The sequence below is a fragment of the Podarcis muralis genome, chromosome 5 (genome assembly GCF_964188315.1).
Source record: "Podarcis muralis chromosome 5, rPodMur119.hap1.1, whole genome shotgun sequence".
NCBI classification, from domain to species: Eukaryota; Metazoa; Chordata; class Lepidosauria; order Squamata; family Lacertidae; genus Podarcis; species Podarcis muralis.
The window spans coordinates 99,009,652-99,037,145 of NC_135659.1; the positions used below are offsets into that span (position 1 = coordinate 99,009,652).

Below are 27,494 nucleotides of genomic sequence, written 5' to 3' on the forward strand. Positions count from 1 at the left end.
TTATACTTCAAACATTTTTAATAAGCATTTTCATTTTTAAAAAAACAAAACACACCCTCTTTCATTTTGGACTTAATTCTGTAAGACAAAAGAAAAGCTAACTGAACAATGATGAACTGTACACTTCCTAATGGCACTTCAATCTTTAGTTTTAAAAACCTGGACTTGTAAGAAGTCCTACAATACTTTTCATCAGAGGAGGTTATTTGCTGTATTTAGAAAAAGTGCTAGATTTGTTTGAGAAGTCCCAGCTTCAGGCCTAGAGGGCCTTGGTGGCTCTTGCGGAGGGCAGGCAGGCGGGCCGGCCGGCTTGGGAGACGAGGCAGGTACGGCTCAGGTGAGCCAAAGAGGTCAGCTCCCTCTTGCAAGGTCGGAGAAATTCCAAATGAGCCCTTGAAAGTTCAGCTGTTAAGACCACAGCCCTGAGCAGGAGAGCAAAAACACAAGTCACGGGACAGACACTCTCAGGCAGAGGGGCCACCTGTGAGTTCAAGCCATCAGTTCTCCTTATGCTGTTCAGAGGAACAGGAAACTTTCCCGTGAAAAATGACTAGGAATACTGTCCCAAATCTCAAATTCCAAAGCAAGAATCGTGCCCCACTGCAGGCAGATTATGTTGTCCTCTGCCCATGTTCCCTGCCCCCCACCCTGCCCAGTACAAAGCACACCGGAGTCACAGTGTATGCTATTAAGGCTTTTGCAGGAGCAACCAGAGCTCGGCTGTCTGACCCGGGGCACGTGCCATGCCAAGTGCAGGCACCCACAGGCTTCAGTTCCTCTCTGGGGAGGTGCAGGCCACTAAGTCTTGTTTCCTTCCTGCAATGCCTCCATCACCCCCTTTTTCTCATGGGTGACAGCAGTTGCCCTGTTCCCTTACCATCCTTTATATGCACACAGAAGTACAATGAAATTATGAGAACATGGCCACCATCGAAAGCAGCAGCAGGTACATGGGAGTGATGGCCGGCGCCTTGAGGTGGCAGATCACAAAGTGTGTGTGTGTGTGTGTGTCTGTGTGTGTGGCGGGGGGTATAGCCCCACAGCCTGCTCTAAGGCAAAAGCATCCTGTTTAGCAGGTAGGGTAAAACCTTGGTTAAAACACATTACAAAGCATTCATTTTTAAAAACAAACAAAACAAACCACAGCTCTTAGTTATTAAGACTAAGCAAAAACCCAGAGTTTTAACGAGATGCTCGCTAGAGGTCGAGAACACACTAAAACTGGAAAGGCGAAGGCAGCCATTCCAGACTACCTAGTTTTTTTGGGGGGGGGGGTCAGTTTAAACAGCCATGGATAACAGCGGAGAGATACTTAGTTCATTGACACGACACATAACATTTCTTTCTTTGGGTGGATGGTGAGAGGAAGCACTCTGAGATGTCCCAAGGAAACAGCTGTTGCAAAAAAATGCAGAAAGACACAAACCAAGCCAGAATCACAGAGGGTTCAACAACATACGTACTCACTCTCTCGGCCACAAAACTCCCACTTTTTGTTCGCATACCATTTTTTGTTAAGATCTGGCAGTCTAGGGGACCTTTCCGCTAGGACCACCAATGCAGAGGGGAGCATGCAGTGCACATGTAGACAACACACTGTAGGTGTAACTCTTTGCACAGAGCTTGCACTTGCAGTCATTCATTTTATCTGGCATAACTATTTAAGCAAAGATTCCTACCTAACACTAATCCGAAAGATGTTAACTTTCCCTCTTCCTTTTAATCCCAGGAGGCTGCACAACTTTTCGCTTTCGCCCTTTCTAATGGGCAAGTCTAGAAATAGTGGTATTCTAAAATTTAATTCCACTGCTGTGAAGGACACATTCTTCTTGGGGACAGTCAATCCCACAAAACAAGGCAAGAAACGAAAGAACTTGCAAAGGCATCATCTGAACACAAAAGGACGGGAGAGCAAAGCGCTCTGGGACAGAAGAGTGTGTTAGAAAATAAAATGTCAGTCAGAAAATAAAATGGGTTATGAGTTTTAAGATGTGCCAGTGAAAGGAAGGGACGGTACAACCCTCCCTGCCCCTTGATGAGTTTACTATTTACAGAGAAGAGGTCAGTGCTGGTAAAATAAAGCCATTGGGCTTATTGCTAACTAAAAGGGAAATAAACAGCTTGGTCAATAGGAAAGAGTCCAACACAGAGAGCTGTGATGTTGTAGCATTCGGCATAAGACAGGTGGCTAACTGGTACAGGAAGAAACCACAAAGCTAAATTTTTGAGGTGCTGTAACACTGGCATCACTAAAGCTAAGAAGGGTCTAAGTACCAGCTTCTTCAAGAGGGAGGCTAAAAAGGTACACCAAGGGTGATCAAATGGCCAAGAGGAACCAACAAACTACAGCCATTTTAGCCAATCCCCCCCTTTGACATGGTAGAAATCTTCAACAGGTGATCCTACCAGTCTTTGTGCCGCATGAACTGGCATCTGCCACACCATAAAGGAAGAAAAACCTTTTGCCTTCAATGGTTCATGAAAGGGTGGTAAGTATCAGATTGGACTACACAAGAATACAAGCGGCATTTAACAGAGCATGGCTGTGGCAAGATCACCTCATCATGACCTGAACCATCTGTAAGCTCTAGGAAAATAGGGGAGGGGAGAGATGAAGGAATGGTCTTGGTTAAAGCTGAATTCTCTCTGTGAGGAGGAATGAAACCTCTTTAACTCCAAGACCCAATTCTACTTCACAATGGGCATCACACTATGAAACAAGTCGTGTGAAATTAAGTCCCCTATAAATATGCCACATTTAGGATCAAAATGAAGGAAACTGAAGTATTTTTTAAAAAAAAAACCACATGCCAGTTGGAAAGGGTGAATACAGACCAGTTGTTTAGCTTTCCAAATAATATGGGCTTCAATGAAATTCACTTACAGTAGCTTAACACTAAGAAAATATCCTTATTTCCACCGGCTATAAGTTTGTAGAACTAGTTGTCATTAAGTGTAATAATGGGATAAGGATTAACAACTACTAGGTAAGATAATCAGCTCATCTAACTTTTCAAGGTAACCTGAAAGCTGTGTACTGATGAGCGGTGAGAATGATGGACCCTTTCCTTTTACTGTAGCACTATCCCTGGGCTAGGCACCAAGGGGAGGAAACTGCTAATTCCTATCTTAAGTCTTGCTTCCTTCCCACTGCCTAGTTGTGACACTAGGCTACCTTCGGATTCAGACAATTTCACTCCTGAGTAAAGCTAAGAGGGGTGGAAGAAGTACCACCCCCCCCCCAAAAAAAAACTTCAGTGAAAACTTAGTTCTGCACAGAGAGAATGCCCTGGTAGTGGGACAGAAGATTCTGCAACATTTCTCCTCCTCACCCCAGTTTGAGCTGCTCTGTGTTTTTTCCTCCTGCAAAATGCATCCTGGCTGAAGAACACGGGGACATGATGGCAAATCTTACATATGTAACATGTGAACATGGCTTCAGTGGATGGTTCTCACTCAAGTTCTTACCCCACCCCAAATTATTAGCAGAGAAATATTTTGGTATAAATGCGAATACTAAGCTTGGGGTCCAAGATGGCTCTGAATTACTAGGCAGGGTTGGGGGGGGGCAGAGATCTTACCTATATTTTTGTTAGGTAATAGAGCAAAGAAACACAAGTCATGGAGACATATTCAAAAGAACAAGGGCTAGAGCCTGAAATATTCTCCCGAGTCAGACTTTTGTCAAAACTCAAGGCTGGAAGCAGTAAAGCAGGCAACAGACAAGGCAAGAATTGCCAAAAACTGGAAGAGTCACACAACAAAAAGGCAACTCAAACTGAGAAAATCGTGGATCAGTTACGTTCAAAAGTCTGAAGAAGGCAGAAGTGTGGAGATTTATCACAAGTGTCGAGGTAGGGATGTGGTGAGGATTGCATAAGAGACTGTGCAGCAATTTCTGGAAAAAGAGAGGAACAGGAAACACAACTGAGGTATTTAAAAATACTGAATGATAAGGAGAAGCCCAGGCACTCTCCTATTTACCCAGCGCAAGGCACTCGCTGAAATTAGAAAGGCAACGTCTTAAAAACAGATCAAGAAGCATGGCTTGTGGAACTCACTTTCACATGCTGTTGTTGAGGTAAGTATAATGCAAAATACTAAACTGATATGGAAAAATTCCAGCTAGAGAAGGGCTAGCTAAGCCTACAAAGCCTGTCCTTGCGACAGGAGGGGGAATCCTGCACTGAAAGCATCTAAACACTGGAAGGCAATGGGAGAAAAACCCAGACCTTAAAAGCAAACTGGAACTAACTGGAACTAGTAGAAAACAAACTTGCTATGTATCTGCTGAAGCAGAAGGGGCTCCAGAGAGACCACTAACTACATCTTAGGATGAAGGCAGAGGTAGGCTTATACGCAGGCAGGCAAGAGAAACAGATCCTACTGTCTTAACCCCTACTCCACCCCATATATTGATTTATATATGTATGTATATATCTGAGGTATGAAGAAGTGAACATCTGGGGCTCGTGAAGATACCCTGAAGTGCCACACAGGCAGACTGACCCCAAACGAGGTTACCAAGTGCGAGTTCATAAGGACAGGGAAGAAGGGAACCTACTTCATGAGGTATTTGCTGTGATAAGAGACAGAATAGTCCAGGAAAGCAGCTTGCTGAAATGGCAAGGGAAAAAGGAAGTGGAATCCAAGCAGGAGGGAGAAAGGAAGCAGCAAACCCAGCACGCAAATGCATGATGGAGAAGCAGAAACCCAGGGGCAACTGGGAAGCACCAATGGGCCCAGTTCATCAACTTGCCTTGGAAGACAAAGCACGCAAGGACCCTGAACTGTCGCAGAAGAAGCAGGCGGCAACCCGGAGAGCCACTGCACTCTTTGCATGTCCCCACCCTTTGGTTTACTGTACGGGTGCAAGATCGCAGAAAATACTACGAAGCAGCCCTCATTTTAACTGGGTAACACATTATTGGAACACAGGGGAAATGCTAGGAACTGGCTGTGCAAGAGGGGGGGGGGACAGAAAAGCCCAGGGGGTCTTACAAAGGAATGCAAGGTCCCAAGGAGACAAAAGAGCACAGGAAGTTTTGGGAAGCAGACCCATAGCGCAGGAACAAGGGTACGAAGGCATATTGAGAACACAACACAGCTGGGTCAAAGTTGCCAGCCACAAATGCTACCAAACTTCCTTCAAGAGGCAAGTGGCACAAGTCTTGCTGAGCCACTGGGAGAGCAAGACTGTGGCCCTATTCCTTTGGGCAAAGGAACGGCTTGGGCAAGCCCACTCCAATGCCTATGAGGCTGAAATATTGAGTTCTGTGGCTACTGCAAAGCACAGACCAATGGCTTCCTCCAACAAGCACTGGGGTGAGGTAGAAGGAAGCTTCTTCTCAGGACTTGTTGCTGCTGGGCTGAAGCGTTGGCTTCTCTCAGCAAGCTCCTTTGTGCTTCAAAGCCAAGGACCAAGTGTCAATTGCAAGGCATTGTGGCAGACCTCAGTGCTGAACTTAAGTAAGCCACAGAAGTGGAGAGAAGCCCTCAAGCAACGAGCTTCCATTAACAGGTGAGGCCGTGGTCCACTCCCCTCCATCCCTGCGTATGCTTTGGGAAAGAGTGCTCACAAACACAGAAAAACAAGCCGGGCTGTTTGGGCTGCAGGACCCTTCTGACCCACGCTGAGATTTAAGGGAACATGACCTACAGGGCAGTCAGCTAAATTGGCAAAAGCAATCCATAGTCAGTTTTGCTTTCCCCACAGGGGAAGAAATGGAAGTAGTGAAGTGAAATCAGGGAGACCCGATTCCATTGTGTAAACAGTGTGCGAGCTGCGCCAGAAACAAGGACGGTGTTCCTGGCACTTCCTGATTTGCAATGGTGGGGGTGATGGGTGGGTGGGAAGACTTTTTACGGGTGCGTAAACACGATTCGGTTGGAATGAGTCTTAATGACGCGGCTCTGAAGAAAGGAAGTGTTGACTCTGCACGCACTCAGCACTGTGTGGGCGCAACCAGCAGAGGTGCTGTGGGAAGGGCAGCGGGCGACAACAGGCTCTTCCACCCTCGACTGAGGCGCTGAAATGCAGAAGAAATGTTGTGCCCTAATGTGAGGCAGACCCCCGATTCAATCACCTCCTAAAGTGGAATGAGGACGGAAGCCCCAAGGAAGGTCAGTGTGATGCTTGATTTACCAAACAAACAAGGTTGGGGAAATACCTGAATTTCTATTTGCTGCAACCTACACACTGTCTGGGACTGAGGCGCACATCAAAGTCCGCGTGGCAGTTCCAGTCCACGCAGGCACTCCTCCCCTCAAGCCTTCCCAGGTAGGAAGGAGAACAAATCCGGGCACCTTTGCCGTACCCAATCCACACGCCGAAGGGAAGTCCCGTTCTTTCCCCGGCTGCCTCACTGGAACGCTTGGTGAAAACGTGGCAAGGTGGTTGCACCCAAGCCAGGAGAGAAGATGGAGGGCAGCGAGTGAAGTGCTCCGAAGCCAAGGGAGGTCGCAGCTCCTGGCGCCTCTTGCGGTGGCAAAGTGGTGAGGAGTGACTGGGTCTCTCCCTGTGAGTAGCCCATGACCAGACCCGCCGAGGACACGGGAGGGTTGCATGACGGGAGGTTCAAGGGGAGGAAGCCCAGGAGATGGGAGAAGTCCATGTTAGCAGCACAGAGAGCCTCAGAAAGCAGAGCGGGGCTCTTGGAGAGCAGAGTCTCCTCCAGGGTGATAGGCTGAGGAGAGGACGAGGATGGCTCACCAGGCACCAGGGACAGGCCTCCAGGGAGCTCTGCCAAACAGCTGTCCACCTCTGTTTTGGGGAGCTTGTCAGGCAAGTATGAGGTAGATCCAAGCTGGTACTTTGGGGGAGGTTGTGGTGGGGAGGAGGACTCCAGGGGGTAGCTCATTCCCATTGGCAGAGGGTTGGGGACTAAAGAATGGGGCATTCCTGAGCTGGGCATGGTGGGGACATGTGCCCCATACATGCCCATTGGCAGCATCCCAGGGAAGCTCTTACTGTTCATCACATCCCGGGATGCCATGCACAAGACGGGGCTCAGTTCCTCTTTCACTGCAACGGCTGAGCTGCAGCTGAGCAGGCCTAGCATGTCCACTGGCTCCGTCTTGATCTTCAGCAGTTCTTGGGAGTGGCTCTTCTTCATGTGTCTGGTCAGGTGGTCTTTGCGGCCAAATCGCTGGGCGCAGTACTGGCACAGGAAGTCCTTCCGGCCCGTGTGCACGACCAGGTGCCTCCTCACATCTTTGCGAGTGTAGAAGCGGCGGTCGCAGTGGTCGCACGGGTGCTTCTTCTCCTTCACGCTGCCCGAGGGCCTCCGGGAGTGGGCCTTGAGGTGCTCCAGCAGGACTTGGGTGCTCTCAAACATCTGCAAGCACACTTTGCAGCTGAGATCACCACTGGCGGCAGCATGCATGGCCAGGTGGCGCCGGTAGCCGAGCTTGGTGTTGTAGTTCTTGCCGCACTCTGGGCAGTGGAGAGCTTCTTTGTTGGGGTCATGTGTCTGCAGGTGGTTGCGAAGGTGGTCCTTGCGGTGGAACATCTTCTCACAGTACATGCATTGGTGGGGCTTCTGGGCAGAATGGGTGGCCAAGTGCCTTGCGGGGGAAAGAAGCACAGGTTATAAGCAGCTTACTTGTGTCCCCGCCCCCGCCCCCACCACAAAAGCTGGGCAGGGTAGCTTGGGCAAGGAGATTCTCCTCTGCCCGGTTTTAAGAGTTATAGGAGTGAAGGAGAGCAAAGAATTTGACATTTGCCACACCCATCCGCACATCTTACACCATTCAGATCATAAATGGGACCTGGGGGGAGAATGCTATGGAGGCTTGTGTGGCGAGGTTTGTTGCCTTTCACCAGCAGCCCCAAACTTTTCATCTATGGCCGCATAGTGTAAGTTATCTTTCCTACGCTTGGGAAACACTGCTCTAAAACAAACCTGTTCCATGGCCAAGTTTGAACCTGAGGCTGTTCCGTCCTAGCCCAACCCTCTAACCCAGGGGTGTCCAAACTTTTTTCAGAAAGGGCTAGATTTGATGAAGTGAACATGCATGAGGGCCGACCAAAGTTTTTGACCTTTTAGGGTTGAAGTTGTTGAGCTTCTTTTTGCAGTTTGCCCAAGGTGATAAACTGCAGCAGGGGCTGGATTAAACTGACCGTCGAGCCAAATTAGGCCCCCGGGCCGGACTTTGAACATGCCTGCTCCAACCCATCCTCCCTACATACCTGTAGAGCTTGTACTTGGAAGCAAAGGCCTTGCCACAGTGCACTTGAGGGCAGCCGTACGGTCTCTGCTCTGGGTTTGCTCTCAGCTTATCCACACTGGGGAAGGAGGCTCCTGATGGTTCGTGCTGGCATTTCCCTTGGCTCTCGCTTTCTCGGCCCTTGGGGCGGGGGACTAGTTTCCAGCCCGTCTCCTCCTCCTCCTGCTTTGCATCTTGAATCCAGTTGGGGACGCTGGTGAAGAATGCGGTCATGGCAGGCCTAGCAGAGGAGGGCCAAATGAAGCAGAAGTCCTGCCCATGGGCATCTCACTGGTATAGCCACACCCACTGACAATTTTCAAAAGTTTCAGCAAGAAGAGGTTGCTACCTGGAATGATGAATTGCGTGATTAAGGGAAGTGAATGGACAGGTACACAGAGATGGTGGGACAAGACTCCAAATTTTAAATCTACTTTTAGGCACCAGCCCTATTCTGAGTACAGGAGAAGATTTAGATTCCTAGATGTCAACGTCAACCTTTAAAGAGCACTTGTGACTTGTTTTCAGTTTCAATGTTTAAAGAAGAGATTATTACCACAATCTTAAATGCTAATGCGAGTGTATAATTATTGCAGCAACAGTGGAAATCTGTCTGCATTAAAATAAAAAAGGCTCAGGACACAGTCCAGCTCATCTTGAGGTTTCATTTCTGACACAGTTTATCTTGGATTCAATGTATGACACTCCTTTTACTTTTGCAAATGCCTGATAAAGGAGATGGCATTTAGCTTACCCAACACTTACCCACTGAACTAGTACACTGCTTTAATCAGGTGAGCTGCATGATGTAAGGGCAGGGGTGGGAACCTTTTCCAGTCTCAGGGACGCCTTGCCTTCTGGGCAACCTTCAGGAGGCAAAAGTGGAGAGAGCAACTCATGTAACTTTTACCTTTGTACATTGGGCTAGTTGCTGCACCCCCCTCTCACACTTCTTTATATGCTCTACCTAGGCCAGCAAGAGGCATAGCCATCCAGGCAAAGCAGTGAGTGTGTGTGGGGGGGGAGCAGGACCAGTAAATTCCCACTCTGCTATAAGGCCTGGAATACTCCCACTTGGGCGATGGAAACTACATCGTTACAATCCAAATTCCAGAAGTGTCGGGGCTGACCTTTCAAAAGTATCTTGCCTGCACTACCCCATTCCTTTGTTGATCTTCTAAATACAGACGCCACTTTTTCTTTTTTTTTTTGCCATATAATTTTTATTGATATAGAAAAAAAAAGACAAGGGAAAAAAAAAAAAAAAGGGAAAGAAAAAAAATAAAATTTTTCCATAGGTTTTCCATTCATCATTTTCAAATCACATATTCAATTTGTCGAACTCCCCTCAACTCGTCTGAAGTCTTCCATAATTGTTTTCTTAGCTACACATTTCTTGATTTCTCTATCACCCTTCAATATCTATTAATTCCTCATTTATCTTCTTGTGATATTCATTTTTTTTCACAAAGCCTCTTTGAAACATACTAGCGTTGTATTCTCCTCACATACAGTTTTCAAATACTCTCTAAATTTTCCCCAATCCTCCAAAAACTTATGATCTTTTTGAAATCTAATTTTTCCAGTTAGTTTGTCCAGTTCCGAATATTCCGTTAATTTTGTTCTCCAGTCTTCCAAAGTCGGTATTTGTTCTTGTTTCCACCGTTGAGCTATCAACATCCTCGCTGCTGTTATAGCGTATTGAAAGAGCTTAAAGTCCTTTCTGTTTATCTCCTTTTTAGTTATGCCTAGTAAAAAGGTCTCTGGTCTCTTTACAAAACTATACCTTAACATTTTTTTTAATTCATTATATATTTTTTCCCAAAACCCCTTCACTATTTTGCATTCCCACCACATATGCATAAACGTACCCTCTCTCTCTCTGCATCTCCAGCATTTATTACAGATCTTATACATCTTTGCCAGTTTAACCGGCGTTAGGTACCATCTATATACCATTTTCATGGTATTTTCTTTCAGTGTAATACATGCTGTGTACCTCAAATTTTCATTCCATATCTTATACCACTCTTCCAATTCTATGTTGTATCCTAAGTCTCTCGCCCAATGGATCATTACCTCCTTCACTTCCTCATCCATCGTATGCCATTCTAGTAACATTTTATACATCTTGGATATGATTTTACAATCGTTGTTAACCACCTCTGTTTGAAACTTCGACTCTCTTTCATTATATCCGTTTTCCTTCAGCTCTTTTTTAAACATATTCGATATCTGATGGTAATGCAACCAATCATACACGTGTTCTTTTACCTGTTCATATGGCTTTACTTTCCAATTCTCCCCTTCCTTCATCACCAACTCTCCATAAGTAATCCAATTACTTCTCATATTAATTTTCTTTACTCCTATAGCCTCTAATGGAGATAACCAATGTGGTACACCCCTTTCCAATATATTCTTATATCTGTCCCATACCTCAATTAACGATTTTCGAAATATATGATTTTCAAATGATTTATGCCCTTTCTTCTTCTCTTGCCATAAGTAAGCGTGCCACCCGAATCCTAAATCAAATCCTTCTAGATCCAGTAATTTCGTATTTTTGAGTTTCACCCAATCTCTTATCCAACAGAGACATGATGCCTCGTAGTATATTTTCATATCTGGCAGGGCAAATCCCCCTCTTTCTTTTGTGTCTATTAACAACTTATGTTTAATCCTCGGTTTTTTGCCCTGCCAGATATATCTCGATATCGCTCTTTGCCATTCTTTAAAGTTTTTAACACCTCTTAATACTGGGATCATCTGAAATAAGAATAACATCCGCGGTAGTACGCACATCTTAATCATTGCTATTCTGCCCCAGAAGGATAGTTTTAACCTACTCCATCCTTCTAAATCTTTTTTAATTCTATTCCATACCGGGACATAATTATTCTGGAACAGATCAATGTTCTTTGATGTTAGCCACACTCCCAAATATTTAACCTTTTTAACGATTTCTATTCCTAAATCCTGTTGTAACACCTCCATCATTCTTTGATCCATATTTTTGGTTAAAATCTTAGTTTTCTTCTTATTTAGAACCAAACCCGCCACTTCGCCAAATGCTTCAATTTCTTTTAGCACTTCCGCTGCATTACTCAATGGATCTTCCACCGTTATTACCACATCATCGGCAAAGGCTTTGATCTTATATTCATTTCTACCCACTCTCACTCCTTTTATTCTTTCATTATTCCTAATTGAGTTCAAAAGAGTTTCTAAGACCATTATAAACAACAGAGGTGAGAGGGGACAGCCCTGTCTTGTGCCTTTTGATATTTTAATCTCCTCCGTTATTACATTATTTATTATCAACTTTGCTCTTTGATCTTTATATATCGCCTTTATACCATTGAGGAAGTCATTCCCCATCTCCATATATTCCAAATTTTTCAACATGAAGTCCCATATTATGTTGTCAAATGCCTTTTCGGCATCCACAAACATTAGCATTGCTCGCTTCTCATTCCTAGCTGACAGAAGTTCTAGAATATTTATTATTTTTCTCATATTATCTCTCATCTGCCTGCCAGGAAGGAAGCCTGCTTGGTCCTCATGTATGATTTCCTGTAAGACCTTTTTTAATCTCCTAGCCATTACCCCTGTAAAAATTTTGTAGTCTACATTCAGTAAAGAAATCGGTCTATAATTCTTCACCTGTGTTGGGTCTGCCTCCTCTTTTGGGATAAAGGTTATAAATGCTTCCTTCCAGGTCTCTGGTAGCTCTTTCTCTTTTAATATCTTATTCATTACTTCTTTTAACGGAAGCATCAGCGTTTGTCTTAACTCTTTATAATACCTTGCTGTGAAACCATCTGGGCCCGGCGCTTTCCCATTCTTCAAATCGTTTATCACCACCTTAATCTCTTCACTCTCAATCGGAGCATTCAAGCTCCCCCTTGCTTCCACCGAGATCTTTTGTACCTCTTTCTCCTTCAGATACCTCTCTATTTTCCTCAGATTATTCTTTTCCTTGTTTCTATATAGTTGACTATAAAAGTCCAGAAATCCTTTTCTTATACCTTTTGGGCTAATTATTTCTTCTTCTTTTACTTTAATTTTATATATCATCCTTTGTTCTTTCCTCTTCTTAATTTGCCACGCAAGCCATTTTCCTGATTTATTTGCAAATTCAAAACTCTTCTGTTTTAGATTTTTAATGTGCCATTCTATCTCCTTATTAATTATCATTGCAAATTGTGTTTGCAGGGCCTTTATACTCTGTCTAATTTTTAAGTTGTTTGGTTTCTTAATTAGTTTCTGTTCGTATTCCATAATTTGTTTTAAAATTTCGTTCTTAGTTTTCTCCCTATTCTTTTTTTTATTGAGTTTTGTTGAATACAAAACCCTCTCATTACCGCCTTCCCTGCATCCCACACTGTACTTATTCTCGTCCCCTTATTGCAGTTGTCCATAAAGTATTCACTCAGCTTTTTCTGGGCTTCCTGTGTAAATTTTTGATCATCAAATAGATAATCATTTAATCTCCATCTAAATGTTTTTTCTACAAAACCTTTAATTTCTAGTCTAATCGGATTATGGTCTGAAATTACTTTTGGTTCAATTTCCACCTGGAGAGTTCTTGGAACCAGTTCACCTGAAACCCAGATTTGATCAATTCTTGATAACGACTCGTTCGGGTCAGAATAAAATGTAAATTGTTTACCCAGTGGGTTTCTTAACCTCCAGATATCTATTAAATTGCAACTCTTGACCAACTCGAAAAATGTTTTAGGTAGTTTCCCTTCTTTTACTCCACCCTCCCTTAATCTATCCATTTCTAATGAAACTACCCCGTTCATATCCCCCATCAAAATTATCTTTTGGTCCGCATATTCCAACAGTCTCTCTTCCAAGTTTTCATAGAACTCAGTTTTATTTCCATTGGGGGCGTAAATCCCAACAATTATTATTTTTTCACCTTGCCAATTTATCTGAACCCCCAAAATTCTCCCTTCTTCATCTTTAAACATTTGTTGAGTTTCTAAATTACTTTTTATATACATAATCACCCCCCTTTTCTTATCCTTATCTGAGGAAATAAATTCATTCCCCAGTCTTTTGTTTATCAAGATCTTCCTATGCCTCCTTGCCACGTGTGTCTCCTGCAAGCAGATTACGTCTAACTTTTTCCTCTTTAGAAACTGTTCCACCTTATTCCGTTTTTTTTTATCGTTCAGTCCGTTAATATTCCAACTCCATAGTTTTAGTGTCATTTTGCTTCTTGTTAATAAAATATCTCTTTCCAGTTTTTAATTATTTGATTTATAGTCTTCCCTCTTCTTCCTCCCTATCCTCCTCCTCCTCTTCTTCCTCTTCCTCATCCAATTCTTCTCCAACTTTTCTCCACTGTCTCCCAGCCTGTTGTCCTTTTACTTCCACTCCCCCCGTTGCACCTTTAATTTCCTCCTCCCCCTCTGTCAATAGTTCTTTATATTTCCTTTGAAATTTACCTATTTCTTCCGTGCTGGTCAGTCTGTGTCTTTTATTTTTGTAAGTGAAAGATATCCCTTCCGGGAACTCCCATCTGAACTCTATATTATTCTTTTTAAGAATCTGTGCCTGTCTTTTGTAAGGGTCTCTCCGTTTTAATAATCTGACTGGAATGTCTTTGAATATAATTATATAACTTCCATCAATAGATAATCTTTTTTCTCTATTTTTTTGAAGTACCAAATTTCTCATATCCCTATCCTTAAATGTTATAAGACAATCCGCTGGATATTTCTTTGGTTTAGTTGTCCTCACTTTCATTCTGAAAACATTCTGTACAGTATTTGCCACTTCCTCTACTTGAAGCTCCAGCCATTGTGCTAATTCGTCCACCACCTTTTGCCTAATGTTTTCTCCTTGATTCTCTACTATCCCCCTTAACCTTAAGTTAACTTCCCGTTGCCGGAGTTCGTTCATGGAGATGGCATCCCACAATTCTTCCTGAACCCTATTAGTTTCCAATAAACCTGCCCTAATTTTGTCCTCTTCTCGCTTCAAATCTTTCAAATCCAGTTTCGTCCTTTTCATTCCTTCCTCTAACACATGGGTTCTTTTGGATACTTCTTTAATTTGTCCCTTCAGTTCGTTTACTGTCTCATCTATTTTCTTATCCACATTCCCGATCTTTAACTCAACCTGCTCTATCTTTGTTTCCAAATTCTTTTCACTTTGTCTGATATCTGCGAACATCCTTAATATCTCCGATCTAAAATCCGATTCTTGCTTTGACCCCTTTCTCTCTGCCGGAGTCCCCCCATTCCCCCCTTTTTTTGGCACATGGGACATTTTAGACTACAATATCTTGTTTCCCCAACTCAATAGAATAATAATAATATATTGGTAGCCTGTACGAAATCCCCCTTTCCTCCACTAAATCAAAAAGAGAAAAGGAGGGGTTAACAGAAAGCTAGAATTGGGTGATTGAGTTATAATTCTTCTCTGGACACTTTTCTAAATTAAATTATAATCTTCAAACATCACAGAGCCCCAACCTCGGTGGATCCTAAAATTTTTACCAAAAATCCCGAGAGCCCCCCAGCAGTCTTAATCTATACAATAGTCAATTATTTGGTTGTAATGTTCCAATATCCTATTTGACCCAATAGATGATTCTTAATTCTTCTTGCCCCAGTTGGGCTATTCCTTGTGAATTTGTCTATGCAATCAGCATTCTCTTGGTCTTCTTGCCCACTCTCGGGCTAGATCCCCAGGATTTCCGAAATTCTCAAATCAGTCTAAAAATGTCACAATAGCAAGAGGAAGCAAAAGAGAAAGAGGCAAAAAGAAAAAACAAACAAACTGTAGTTTCACCCCTTTCCACCAGGGGTCCGTCCCCGGCACGTGACAAACTTAATATCCAATTAGTTTCTAAATTTTAATTAGGGAAAGTTTTCCAACGTTTCCAAAGTTTCCCCAATCCCTTCCAAGATAGGAAGGAACGAAGGCTCAAAAGTCATTAACAGAAAAAACAGAGCCAAATACCAAATAATTTCTTTTTCTTCCTCCAAAACACCTTCTTCTTCTTCCTCCAAAACACATCAACTGCGGCTAAATAATGCTCTCCGTAATGGAGACCGGGCGTTGGCTTAATGAGATCTCCTGACGCGGAACTTCCACAGTCCAAACTGAAATGCAGTTGAGCTCCTCTCTACCATCCAACGAAGGTTTGGGAAACTCAAAAAGGATAACTCAATATTGTCGCTTTGCTCCCCTCCACCTTTCTCCTTTGCCAATTAGTTTAACTCCCCGCTGTAAACAGCAGCAAGCAGCAGCAAACGGCAAACCTAATGGAGAGGGAGTAGACCATTCACCGCCAGCGTCCCACATACGTTACTCCGCCTTGTTTAGTTTCCTGCGTCCTTAATGACTCCCGATAAAGAGTTGAGCTCTTAATTAACTTCCTTCTTTTCAAGTCTTTCCTTAAGTACTTTTCTCAAATAGTCCCCACTCTTGTTTAGACTCGAATCTATTTTCCCGGAGAATCCAGCGTTTCTCCTGCAAGCTCGGGGCTTCACTTTTCCGGAGGCAGTTATGGCTTCCCTCAGCCTGTTTCTCCCCCCCGCCGTACTCTTCGCTCCAGCAAGCTGGAGTTACCTGACGGCCAGGAAGGCCACGTTCGGCTGCGCGGGATCCAATGTGTCTGGACGCCCACCAGACACTTTTCAGGGGGCCACTGCGCCCTGTGGCACCCCTATTTTCCTCCAGAAAGTTCGGGATTCTCCGCAGTGAAGAAATCCCCGCCTGCGTCGGAATCGCGCTGAACCGGAAGTCCCTACAGACGCCACTTTTTCAATTGCTATTGGGAAAATGTCTTTTGGGATGAGACGAGTGATCTGGGAGCACCAGCCCCATAGCAATGGAAGCCAAGGAGGTGGGGGGAAATACCTGATAACTGCTCAGCTGGTAAGACCACATGAACACTTTCTACAGCAGCTCTGAGATTTCTGAAGTATGTTAAGAACAAAAAAGTCACAGCACCTTAATGTCCTCATCTTGGCCTACTAGATACGTAATTATTGGTTACATTTTACATCTGGGAAACTGAAGAATGCCCTTGTTTCTGTTTTGTCATTTACATTGTTAAATTTCAAATGCCTTTTGGGAAAGATTGGGCTACCGTACACTGTAAAGCACCACAACAGTGATGGTCCTATGTAAACATCACATCATTTTCAGAAGATGGTTGAGTCAGAGTTCTTCATTGTACATGCCCTGGCACCTCTCAGTTGCTTTCTCATACTAAAATTACGCCCCCCCCAACCAGCTTCAAAAGGAGGGCCACTGAAACGAAACAGCTTAGAAGCCCCAACCTTCTGACTATAGCCTCATCCCTGCCATTTCACTTAATTCATAAAGCTTACTGTTTGATCCTTGTTCAAGTGACGTTCCCTACTCGCGTCACCTGCCGGAGGGATGCCAAGATTTATTTTTAATGTGATTGTTGTACTTGCACATCTGCCTGGGAATTTGGCAAGCCAACAGGGCAGGCTGCCATTCTGCTGGGGCCAAGTGTTTCCATCCAAGTAGGTCAAATCAGGACAAGGCCATGTGACCTTCTCAGGGAAGGTGGGCACAAAGCCAGGGCTCCAGCACTTTTCTCCTCTCATGCCCTTCCCTCTCCAGGCAGAAAAGAAACTGCCCATCAGCACTCTGGACAGTGAGCATGCAGAACCAACGGAAAGCCTTCTGCACATAGCCAAGGGCTCAAGTAAGACCTGAGCGGCTAAAATGCTGTTTGTGTGGCTGAGGTACATTGCTTCTACTGCATCCAAGACTCAGTTAACCCTCTTTGAATAAACAGGTGCAGAAAGTGCTTAACCTAGTTTTATGGAAGAAGTGAGGATTGAAGGGGGAGAACAGGGCAAGCAGAGTTCACAGCGCTAAAATCCCATGCACTCCTCTACTACGGGAAGCTCCAAGTTTTTCACGTTTATTTTAAGGGGAGAGAAACTATGGAGTTCTCTGTGTATTTTCTCTCTTGGCAACGGAAAATGGGAGTCAGCCCCATTCCAAGCCATGATTACTGTCTCAAATGGTCTGCTCTGATTGGCAGCAGCAGCTTAGGGGCAGAAAAGGTCTTTCCCAAGACCTCCCACCAGATCCTTTTCACGCCAGAGGTTGATCCTGGAGCCTCCTGCATGCCAAGTACCCGCAGCGACACCGCTGACCCTTCCCTCCAAAAGGCACAGAGGCTGGTGTCTTCCTAGCTACGACCCCCCCCCCCCACCACTCTGCCGTTCTTCAGCCCCAGGGCTCCTTCCTCCAGTCCCGTCCCCGCTTCCACCTGCAACGAAGCAGAGCTGCACCTGCTCTTCCTGCCCGCCCGTTTCCCACCTTAGGTCTGGAAGCTCCTCGGGGCAGGGAACTGACCTTTGTTGTTGTTGTTGTGGCTCTGTAAACGCGCGCACGGCGCTACTGGAATATTATGGCCTATCTGAGGAGAGGGAGGGTGTCCCTAACATTGGAGGGGGGGGTTTCTTATGCTGGCGCCCCGAACTCCATTAACCCCCCCCCCACGCCACCCCCGCGCATGCGTACTTTCGAGAAACCGTGTCCCGTCCCCCGCCACTAATACACAACCCCCCAAGGCCGCTCGCTCACCCCCACCCCGCGAGTCGGTCCCCTCCGCTGGCTCGTCCCGGCTGGAGGAAAAGGCGAGGAAGAAGACGACGACGAAGGCGGGCCCAGCTCTTGTTGTGGTAACTGAGCGGGCGGCGGAGGCCCCATGACCGGAGGCTGCGGGGAAGAGGAACCGCTCCGTGAGGAGAAGGAGGCGGCGGCGGCGGCGGCTGAGGGGACTGAGGCGGCGGCGGTTCGTTCGCCTTTATTTTCCTCTCGCGGGCTCGCTCGCGCCCCTCAAGGCCTCCATGGCGCCACATCCGGCCCAGACCGGAAGCCGCCTCGGCCCGGCCGCTCTGCCCTCACGAGCGCCGCCGCGGGGCCTGCCGGGAAAAGGGGCCGGTCGCCATGGAGACGGGCGCGGCCTAGCCTGGCCTAGCGAGGCAGCTTCTCTCCCGCTAAACTCTACGAGCCGAAGCCGCTTCTTCCAAGCCGGAGGAAGAGACGGAGGGAGGCATGGCTGTTCCCGGGAAGGAGCCGGCCGGCGTCGCGGGCCTGCAGGTGCTGCTCGTCCTGTTCCACCTGGGCAGCGGAGGCGAAGGCGCCTGGGACCCGTCAGGATACTTACTCTACTGCCCCTGCATGGGTGAGGCGGCGGCGGGGGGGCGCCTCCATTCTTCCCCTCCCAGGGCGCCACTCGGGTCCTCACCGTATCCTCTCCCCCCCCCTTTCCTCCTTCCTCTCGCAGGCCGTGGCTCTGCAGGCCGGGGGCTCTGAGGGGCCTTCCCGGTGCCGTTGGACTACAACTCCCGTCATGCCTCTCGGCGGACCGCGCTAGCTGCTGGGAGTGGAAGTCCAGCCGTACCTGTTTTTTTCAGAACTTACTCAAAATCAAGCAAATATTTAAAGTGGAGATGGAGTATTAACCACACTTGCTGTCACTGAGAATATACGTTAAGGTTCACTTGGGGGTTTGTTTGTTTGTTTTGCTGCATGCAGGGATGTAAAGGGGCAGCTAATGGATAATCATTTTATCAAATTCTGGAGGGTGTTAACTAGAGTTTAACTGAGAACAAAGCACAGCAATAGGGGCACATCTCATGCAGAGAGTGGGAAACCGGTTTTGGAAAACTGAATTGAATTGAATTAATTTGGCAATGAAAATCAGTAAATCAGTAAAAATAATCGGCAGTGAAGTCCAGTCATACCTGGAGGCCTCAGATTCACATCTTGACTACTGCAATGCGCTCTATGTGGGGCTACCTTTGAATGTGACCTGGAAACTACAACTAATCCAGAATGCGGCAGCTGGACTGGTGACTGGGGGCGGCCACCGAGTCCACATAACACTGGTCTTGAAAGACCTACATTGGCTCCCAATACGTTTCCGAGCACAATTCAAAGTGTTGGTGCTGACCTTTAAAGCCCTAAACGGCTTCGGCCCAGTATACCTGAAGGAGCGTCTCCACCCCCATCGTTCTGCCCCGACACTGAGGTCCAGCTCCGAGGGCCTTCTGGCGGTTCCCTCACTGCGAGAAGCCAAGTTACAGGGAACCAGGCAGAGGGCCTTCTCGGTAGTGGCACCTGCCCTATGGAACGCCCTCCCACCAGATGTCAAAGAGAACAACAACTACCAGACTTTTAGAAGACATCTGAAGGCAGCCCTGTTTAGGGAAGCTTTTAATGTTTGATGCATTACTGTATTTAGTAATTTAGCCAGATGGGCAGGGTATAAATAATAAATTATTATTATTATTATTATTATTATTATTATTATTATTATTATTATTATTTCTCCTCTATTCCTTTTACCTTTGTGTAAAAAAACCCCAAACCAATAACCAACATGTCGTTTCTTCTGCTTTGCTTTTTTGTAACTTGGGATGCAGCTTCCTTGGATTGCAAACCAAGAGTCCTTCCCAGGCCTCTATGGCCTTTTAAATTGTATGTGTGGAAGGCTGTTATGGTTTAGTTTATTATATTATGTATTTTTTGTGTTTTTAATACTGTAAACTGCCCTGTGGTCCTTGGATGAAGGGTGGCATCTAAAATTAATTCATATTAATGATAATATTGGGGATCAAACCTGGGGCCTTGTGCATGCAAAACAGGTGCTCTGCAGTCGAGTTATGGCCTTTTACAAGGCTGTTTCCCCCTGTCCGTCAGATGATGGCTCAGAGGGACAAGTTCATTCCTGCTGGGTGCTGCTGCACAAGTGTGTTTTCCACAGGGCAAAGCAGACCTGTGCTGCCAGCAGGCTTGAACCTTCTGCTCATCATTTGGTGAGCAGAGAGTTCCATCCTGCTGGGTGCTGCTTCACCAGCATGTTCCTGGTGGGGCTGCTGCCCTGTAGGTTATTGTTAGGTTGCTGCATGCTACTATTGCATTATAGGTTAGGGAGTGACCTGCTTGTGGTTCTTGTTCAACCTGCGGTGTGTTGGACTCCTATGTAATGGTTCCTCTTCTCTGCAGTGGAAGATAAATGTTAAAAGTCAAGAAAATAATACAATGGACTTAAAGTGTGTGTGTGTGTGAGAGAGAGAGAGAGAGAGAGAGAAAGAGAGAGAGAGAGAGAGAGTGATTTAAAGACTGCTAAACTATTGTATGCCCCCTGGGCAAGCTTTCAATTAAAGTGACTGCAACTGTGATTTTTATTTCAGCTTTGTAAATAGCCACTTGATTATTCGCTATGGGTATAATTTGCCTCCAGGTTATCAGACATCTCATTGCCACCTTCCTTGATACCACTTTCTGACAGCTTTCCAAATAAATCCACAGAGGTCAGAAGTCTTGCTATCCAAGTATACTTTCTTCTGTTAGTCCTTTGTGCAATAAATTTCTTTTGTAAAAGTTTCCTTTCTTGTTATTTGGAAGTAATTATTGGTTGCCGTTGATTACTAGGGCTTTTTTATGGGGGGAGAGGACTTCTGCAAGATTCTGTGGGTTGGGAATAGTTCCAGAGTCCTAACATTTATGCGACTTGCCTTATGCTTAAGCTTTGTGAATAATTCAACATAATGAAGGAAGATCTGCAGCATTTTGATTTTGGCAGCCATGTAGTTCTTCAGTATGAAGTTGCCCTAGGCTTGTTGCTCTGGTGACTAAGAAACAGGTCTTTATGTTCTATTTCAAGGGAGATTTGGGAACCAAGCAGACCATTTTCTGGGTTCTTTGGCGTTTGCTAAAATGGTGAATCGGACCTTAGCTGTGCCCCCCTGGATTGAGTACCGGTATCACAGGCCTCCCTACACAAATGTAAGTAGTTCTGAGAACTTCTGAGGTCTATTTGGGTTCTGTGCTTTTGGAATGCTAAGTATTTTCCCAAAGCCACACATTGTGGTGTAGTGGTTAAGAGCGGTAGTCACGTAATCTGGGTAACCGGGTTCGCGTCTCCGCTCCTCCACATGCAGCTGCTGGGTGACCTTGGGCCAGTCACACTTCTCTGAAGTCTCTCAGCCCCACTCACCTCACAGAGTGTTTGTTGTGGGGGAGGAAGGGAAAGGAGATTGTTAGCCGCTTTGAGACTCCTGAAGGGGAGTGAAAGGCGGGATATCAAATCCAAACTCTTCTTCTCTTCATAAGCAGGCGCAGTGAATAGGTCCTTGGAACAGATGAGTTAATTCTGCTGGTGTTGGGTGCTATCTACATTTTGAATACTTTGTACAAGCAAAATACATATATATATATATATATATATATATATATATATATATATATATGCAGGTTTTGGTGTCCTCGGGTATCTTCCCGTGTAAAAGTTGGGGTGTCTAGGCGACGTTTCGACGAGGTCTCACTCGTCATCTTCAGGCTGGTGCTTTCGGCTTCTTGTTACTGGAACAGAGCAGGATCTCAGTGTTTGAGTTCCTATAAATACTGTTGAGGAGGTGTGGCCTCCAATGTTCTGGGCAGAGAGGAAGTTCCCAGGCTAGTGTGCCTTTTCTTCTTTTGTTCCTTAATTGCTTGAGGGATATCTTGAGTGATTTCTTGAGTGATATCCTGAGTACCACTTAGGTGGGTCATTAGGTGTGGATTAGTTGCTAAAGCCTTTGTGTCTTGACCTCTTGAACTTTGTGAAGAGTTTTTCTGAGAAGATGGGTGTACTACATTTAGTTGTGCTCTGGCTTGGCTTCGTGTATAGGGGCGAGCTGTGGTTTTGTGGCCTGTGCCAGCCAGATCTGTGTAGGGATTGCAGGGGGGTGCAGCATCCGGAGGTGCCACCATGGTTTGGCTACTGGATGGTGTCTGTAATTTATCTGTGGAGAGGGTCTGGGTTTGGGATTTTGCTAATTTTATCTGTAGTGTCCTTATATCAAGGGCACTACAGATAAAATTAGCAAAATCCTCCATAAACACAATATCAAAACAGCCTTTTGCGCCAACCAAAAAATAGCCAATATCCTCAGAAACCCCAAGGATAAAATCCAGTTGGAAAACCAAGGGGTCTATGAAATACCCTGCAAAGTCTGCCCAGCCACGTACATTGGACAAACAAACAGACGAATAAATGCACGTATCGCAGAACACAAGAATGCCGTCAAAAAAGAAGAAGAAACTTCCTCTCTCTTCCAACACATGAAAGAAACAGGACACGAAATTAATTTTGCAGATTCCAAATTGCTCTCTAACATGGAACATCACCACAAGAGAATAATCATGGAAGCCATCGAGATAGAGAAACACCCTCACAACATGAACAAGCGTGACGACACATCCCGCTTGCCAGACATCTGGAAATTAGCCCTCCCCACAAAAACTGACACCAGATCCAGAGGCACACAGAACGCCATCACCAATCAACCACACCAGACCCAAACCCAGACCCTCTCCACAGATAAATTACAGACACCATCCAGTAGCCAAACCATGGTGGCACCTCCGGATGCTGCACCCCCCTGCAATCCCTACACAGATCTGGCTGGCACAGGCCACAAAACCACAGCTCGCCCCTATACACGAAGCCAAGCCAGAGCACAACTAAATGTAGTACACCCATCTTCTCAGAAAAACTCTTCACAAAGTTCAAGAGGTCAAGACACAAAGGCTTTAGCAACTAATCCACACCTAATGACCCACCTAAGTGGTACTCAGGATATCACTCAAGAAATCACTCAAGATATCCCTCAAGCAATTAAGGAACAAAAGAAGAAAAGGCACACTAGCCTGGGAACTTCCTCTCTGCCCAGAACATTGGAGGCCACACCTCCTCAACAGTATTTATAGGAACTCAAACACTGAGATCCTGCTCTGTTCCAGTAACAAGAAGCCTAAAGCACCAGCCTGAAGATGACGAGTGAGACCTCGTCGAAACGTCGCCTAGACACCCCAACTTTTACACGGGAAGATACCCGAGGACACCAAAACCTGCATTCCTGTACCCGTGAAAATCTACGAAAGCATATATATATATATATATATATTAACCATTAAGCTCTGGTCCCCTTCTAGTCTTTAATTAGCCAACTGCAGGTCTTGAAAGCTCTCCTGGGCTCTGCTTCAAGCCGGACTTTCATGCATAGTGAAGGAGTCAATAGTATATCAAACCTGCAGATCTGACAGACCAGGGTAGACTAGGCTTTGGAAATCCTTCAGCCCTTTAAGTTATGCTGCTCGCTTTTCCTTCAGACGGTTGTGGATTCACTATTGCTGGAACAAAGATGTGTGTGGGCAGGCTCCTAAACTCTGTTTTCTTTGCATTGCAGCAGCACGTTCCCTACAAAGAATACTTCAAGCTGGCGCCTCTCCTGGAGTACCACCGGGTCATCACTTTGGAAGAATTTATGGAAAAGTTGGCACCCATCCACTGGCCTCCTGGCAAGCGAGTGGCATACTGCTTTGAAGCGGCAGCTCAGAGGAGTGCTGACAAAAGGACTTGCCCTATGAAGGTAGGAGTCCTTCTCATCCCTGAGGTGCCTTCTGTAACCCTGGGCTGTAGTAAAAGCTCCGCTGCTGCCGTTCTTCTAAATCAAGAAAAAAGCACACCAAGAACTCTGGCCAATATAAGTTTCAATAGTGGGAGTGGTCCCTACTCGCGAATCAATAGTCAATTGTAACAAAAACTAATCCATTCAAAAGTATGTATTCTGACAAGGATTACAAACTCAAATAGAGATTACGAACTCAGAGATTACAAATTCAAACTCATAAGGATATGTATAACATAATAATTCGTTACAGTATTAGAGATAAGAGTTCGTGTTAGTCCATAGTCAGATTTGACGTGAAGATCTTAGTTTCAATCATTGAGCAGAAGTCAATTATGGATCAGAAATTATGGATAAGAACCCAGGACAGGGCCCTGTTTCGATATATTCACCTTCATCAGCTGGAAGTATCAAACATTGCATGAAAATACATTTAAATTCTAAATTATCATAAATTATAAAACAGTATTATGCAACAGCTAGCTAGGGACCATGGGAGTTGTAGGCCAAAAATATCTGGAGGGCCGAGTTTGAGGAAGCTTGTTCTAGATAATGTTCTGTGGATCATTTCAGTGTGTTTGTATTTAACTTCCTTTCATCCTCTCTATACTTGGAAAGCTGAGAAACTTACACACAGGTTTCAGTGGGGGCGGGACTATGGAATATGGGTTGTGTCAGCTAGGAGCTTGCGGCTCCTGTAGCAACTGCAAAGCTGCCTGTTTCTCTGGCCTGCCTCACCTTTCGTCTGCCGCAGTGAACGAGCAGCTGCCTTTGCTTTTGCAGGATGGAAACCCCTTTGGCCCCTTTTGGGATCAGTTTGCTGTGGATTTCGATAGGTCGGAGCTGTTTGGAGGCCTCTCCTTCAGTGCCTCTTACAAGGACCACTGGATTCGAAGGTAGCAAGTGTCGCTTGGGGGTGGCATTGGGCAAAGGGCATGGTTAGGCACTGGGCACACTCCTCCATTGCTGCTCTGGCTTGTAAAGGGTTCTTGGAAATCATCATCATCATCATCATCTTTTATTTGTATCCCGCCCTCCCCAGCCGAAACCTGGCTCAGGGCGGCTAACATCAGACATATAACTGTTGGGATGCTGCTAAGGAATCAGGGGCAATTGGCAAGCACTCAGCTGGCTCCAGCCCACTGGCCAACGTGCCGGTCAAGCTCCAGTCCTTGGTGCAGCATGAATCTGCGACCCAGAGCTTCAGAAGCTGGGCACGCAACTCAGCAGAGTAAACGCACAACAGAAGTGGCAAGGAGAGGCTGTGTTAAGCATATTTACAGGCAGTTTGTTCAGCGTACATCAGGACAAAAGGAAAAACATGTCTTCTCCCTTTCATGTCCAAGCAAGCAGCATAAACAGTAGCTATACAGTGGTGCCTCGCAAGACGAACGCCTCGCAAAACGAAAAACTCGCAAGACGAAAGAGTTTTCCGTTTTTGAGTCGTTCCGCAAGACGAATTTCCCTATGGGCTTGCTTCGCAAGAAGAAAGCCCATAGGTAAATCTCCGGGGACCTCTTTTAAAATGCTGGCGGTCGGGAGCAAAGACTTTCGCCCACCGCCGGCCTTCAGAAGAGGTCCTGGACCTCTTCTGAAGGCCGGCGGGGGGCAAAAGTCTTTGCTCCCCCCCGCCTGCCTTCCTGGGACAGTGGAGAAGCGCAGCGCGTTTCTCCGCTATCCCGACCGCTTTTGAAGGCAGGCGGGGGGGAGCAAAGACTTTCGCCCACTGCCGGCCTTCAGAAGAGCTCCTGGACCTCTTCTGAAGGCCAGCGGGGGGCAAAGGCCTTCGCTCCCCCCCCCCCCCGCCTGCCTTCCCGGGACAGCGGAGAAGCGCAGCGCGTTTCTCCGCTATCCCGACGGCTTCTGAAGGTTCGCTGCCGCCCGCCAGCATTTTAAGATCGCCCCGGGACAGCGGAGGCTTCGCTGCCGCCCGCCAGGATTTTAAGTCTCCTCTGTCCTGGGGGCTTTTAAAATGCTGGTGGGCGGCAGCAAAGCCCTCCTGTCCCCGGAGCTTGCGGGGCGGGAGGTGGGGAGAAGGGCTTTTCTTCCCACCGCCAGCCTTCAGAACAGCCTTCTGAAGGCTGGCGGTGGGAAGAAAAGCCCTTGCCCCCCCCCCCCCAGCCTTCAGAAGTGGTCGGGGGACAGACTGTCCCCGGACCTGGTCTGAAGGCGGTTTCCATAGTAACGCATTGATTGATTTTCAATGCATTCCTATGGGAAACCGTGCTTCGCAAGACGAAAAACTCGCAAGAAGAAAAAACTTGCGGAACGAATTAATTTCGTCTTGCGAGGCACCACTGTACACACAACGGAAGTTCCCAGCAAGCTGTGCTGGAGTGTAAACAGACATGTGACATACAACAATTCCACACATCTGTTAAGGTGGAACGTAATATCTTAGCAATAACATTGGTATAAAATCAAACAATAATTGAATTACCTCCTAAAAAACAAGTCAGTATCAAATTAAAATCTAATTAGATGGCTTTCCGCAGGATTAGGGTTGCTGTCAACTTTCAGATTTGAAAATAAGGGATCAGCAGCCTCACCTGTCCCGGGGACAGTCTACAGCAGTGTTCCCCAACCTTGGGCCTCCAGCTGTTTTTGGACTACAACTCCCATCATCCCTCACTAGCAAGACCAGTGGTCAAGGATGATGGGAATTGTAGTCCAAAAACAGCTGGAGGCCCAAGGTTGGGGAACACTGGTCTACAGGATATCTAACGATCCGGGATAGCAGCCGGAAGCAGCGGGAAATTTTGCTGGAATAAGGGAATTTCCCGCAAAAAAAGGGAAGGTTGACAGCTATGGGTCATCAGGCCCAGCTGCTTACGCTGTTCTTATATGGGCCTTCTTATATGCTGGGAGGCCTCTTTCATACTAGTTCTTATACAAAAAGGGGATTCAGGCTGAGCCCTGACCAAAGGCCTGGCGGAACTCCGTCTTGCAGGCCTGGCAGAAAGATGCCAAATCCCGCAGGGCCTTGATCTCTTGTGGCAGAGTGTTCCACCAGGCCCGGGCCAAGGCCAGCCTAATCTCCCTGAGACCTGGAATCTCCAAGATGTTGTTATTTGCAGACCGTAAGGAAAGAAGGACAAGTATCCTGCCTTTCTGCACGGATGGCAACCACGGTAATTTAACAACAAGAAAACACAAAAACAGACAAAATATAATAACAGACAAAAACTGAGCAGATAAAAATGCCTTGATAATAACATTACATTTTCCATTGAGGACAGGAGAAGAAGCAGTGGTATATAGCAAAATAGGGGTCTTTCTGGTTCCTATTTTTGGGAGATGACCATCTGGGTCCATTAGACTTTCCTCTAAATCATTTAGGAAAAAGCTAAACAATGTGGGGGTGAAAATACAGCCCTGTCTCACTCCCCTTGCCATCTCAATACAATCTGAAAGTTGGCCCTGCAACCCACATCTAACCTGCAATTTGCTATCACTGCACAGAGCTTTAATGAGGAAGAAGAGTCGCATAACGGTCTTTGGGTGGTATGGGTTTTGTAAGAAGAATCCTTGATCTTGGGCAGTAGAACTAGGAAAGACACCTCCAGCTCTGAGACCGTAAGACACTGCTGCCAGTTGGCATGCGTAGGGCAAAGGTCTGTGACAGTATTAGGCAGGTGCATGCATGCATAACTAAAGACTGCTTGCTTAGTCTGTTGATTTTTCAGAGATTGCTGCCGTAGTTTAAAATACAGGGAGGTGCCCTTTGCAACTTCTTTCCCCTAAGGAGGCCCGCCTAAGCTCCAGTATGCAAATATTTGGGAGGTGATGCAAGTGTCTGGGGAA

General features: G+C 46.0%; 2 protein-coding genes across 7 annotated transcripts in view; one reads left to right on the forward strand and one right to left on the reverse strand.

The window, feature by feature from the left end:
• Positions 1-18,496, reverse strand: PLAGL2 (PLAG1 like zinc finger 2). 4 transcript variants are annotated; one of them, XM_077929460.1, is made up of 4 exons: positions 18,398-18,496; positions 8,974-9,074; positions 8,192-8,557; positions 1-7,566 (listed from the first exon to the last, which is right to left on the reverse strand). In XM_077929460.1, the coding sequence occupies exons 3-4, from the start codon at positions 8,440-8,442 to the stop codon at positions 6,363-6,365; spliced, it is 1,455 nt and encodes a 484-aa protein (XP_077785586.1). In that variant the 5' UTR covers positions 8,443-8,557; positions 8,974-9,074; positions 18,398-18,496; the 3' UTR covers positions 1-6,362. The 4 variants fall into 4 exon arrangements, with proteins under 4 accessions (XP_077785586.1, XP_028591434.2, XP_028591432.2 ...); XM_028735601.2 differs by lacking the exon at positions 18,398-18,496 and adding an exon at positions 17,818-17,950; XM_028735599.2 differs by lacking the exon at positions 18,398-18,496 and adding an exon at positions 17,812-17,947.
• The window catches only part of POFUT1 (protein O-fucosyltransferase 1), a 15,923-nt gene continuing 6,506 nt past the window's right edge, over positions 18,078-27,494 (forward strand). The window contains exons 1-4 of one of the 3 annotated variants that reach the window (XM_028735606.2): positions 18,078-18,415; positions 20,907-21,024; positions 23,469-23,651; positions 24,474-24,586. In XM_028735606.2, coding sequence (XP_028591439.2) covers positions 18,078-18,415; positions 20,907-21,024; positions 23,469-23,651; positions 24,474-24,586 — 752 coding nt within the window. Of the gene's footprint in view, positions 18,416-20,402; positions 20,550-20,902; positions 21,025-23,468; positions 23,652-24,473; positions 24,587-27,494 lie in introns of those variants that run through there. The other 2 variants (XM_028735603.2, XM_028735605.2) reach the window with 2 other exon arrangements.

Coding starts and splice junctions, on each gene's coding strand:
- PLAGL2 (XM_077929460.1), bottom strand. CDS start 8,442: ATGACCGCATTCTTCACCAGCGTCCCCAACTGGATTCAAGATGCAAAG. Junction 7,567..8,191: donor TCCAAGTACAAGCTCTACAG/GTATGTAGGGAG, acceptor TTCCCCCGCAAG/GCACTTGGCCACCCATTCTG.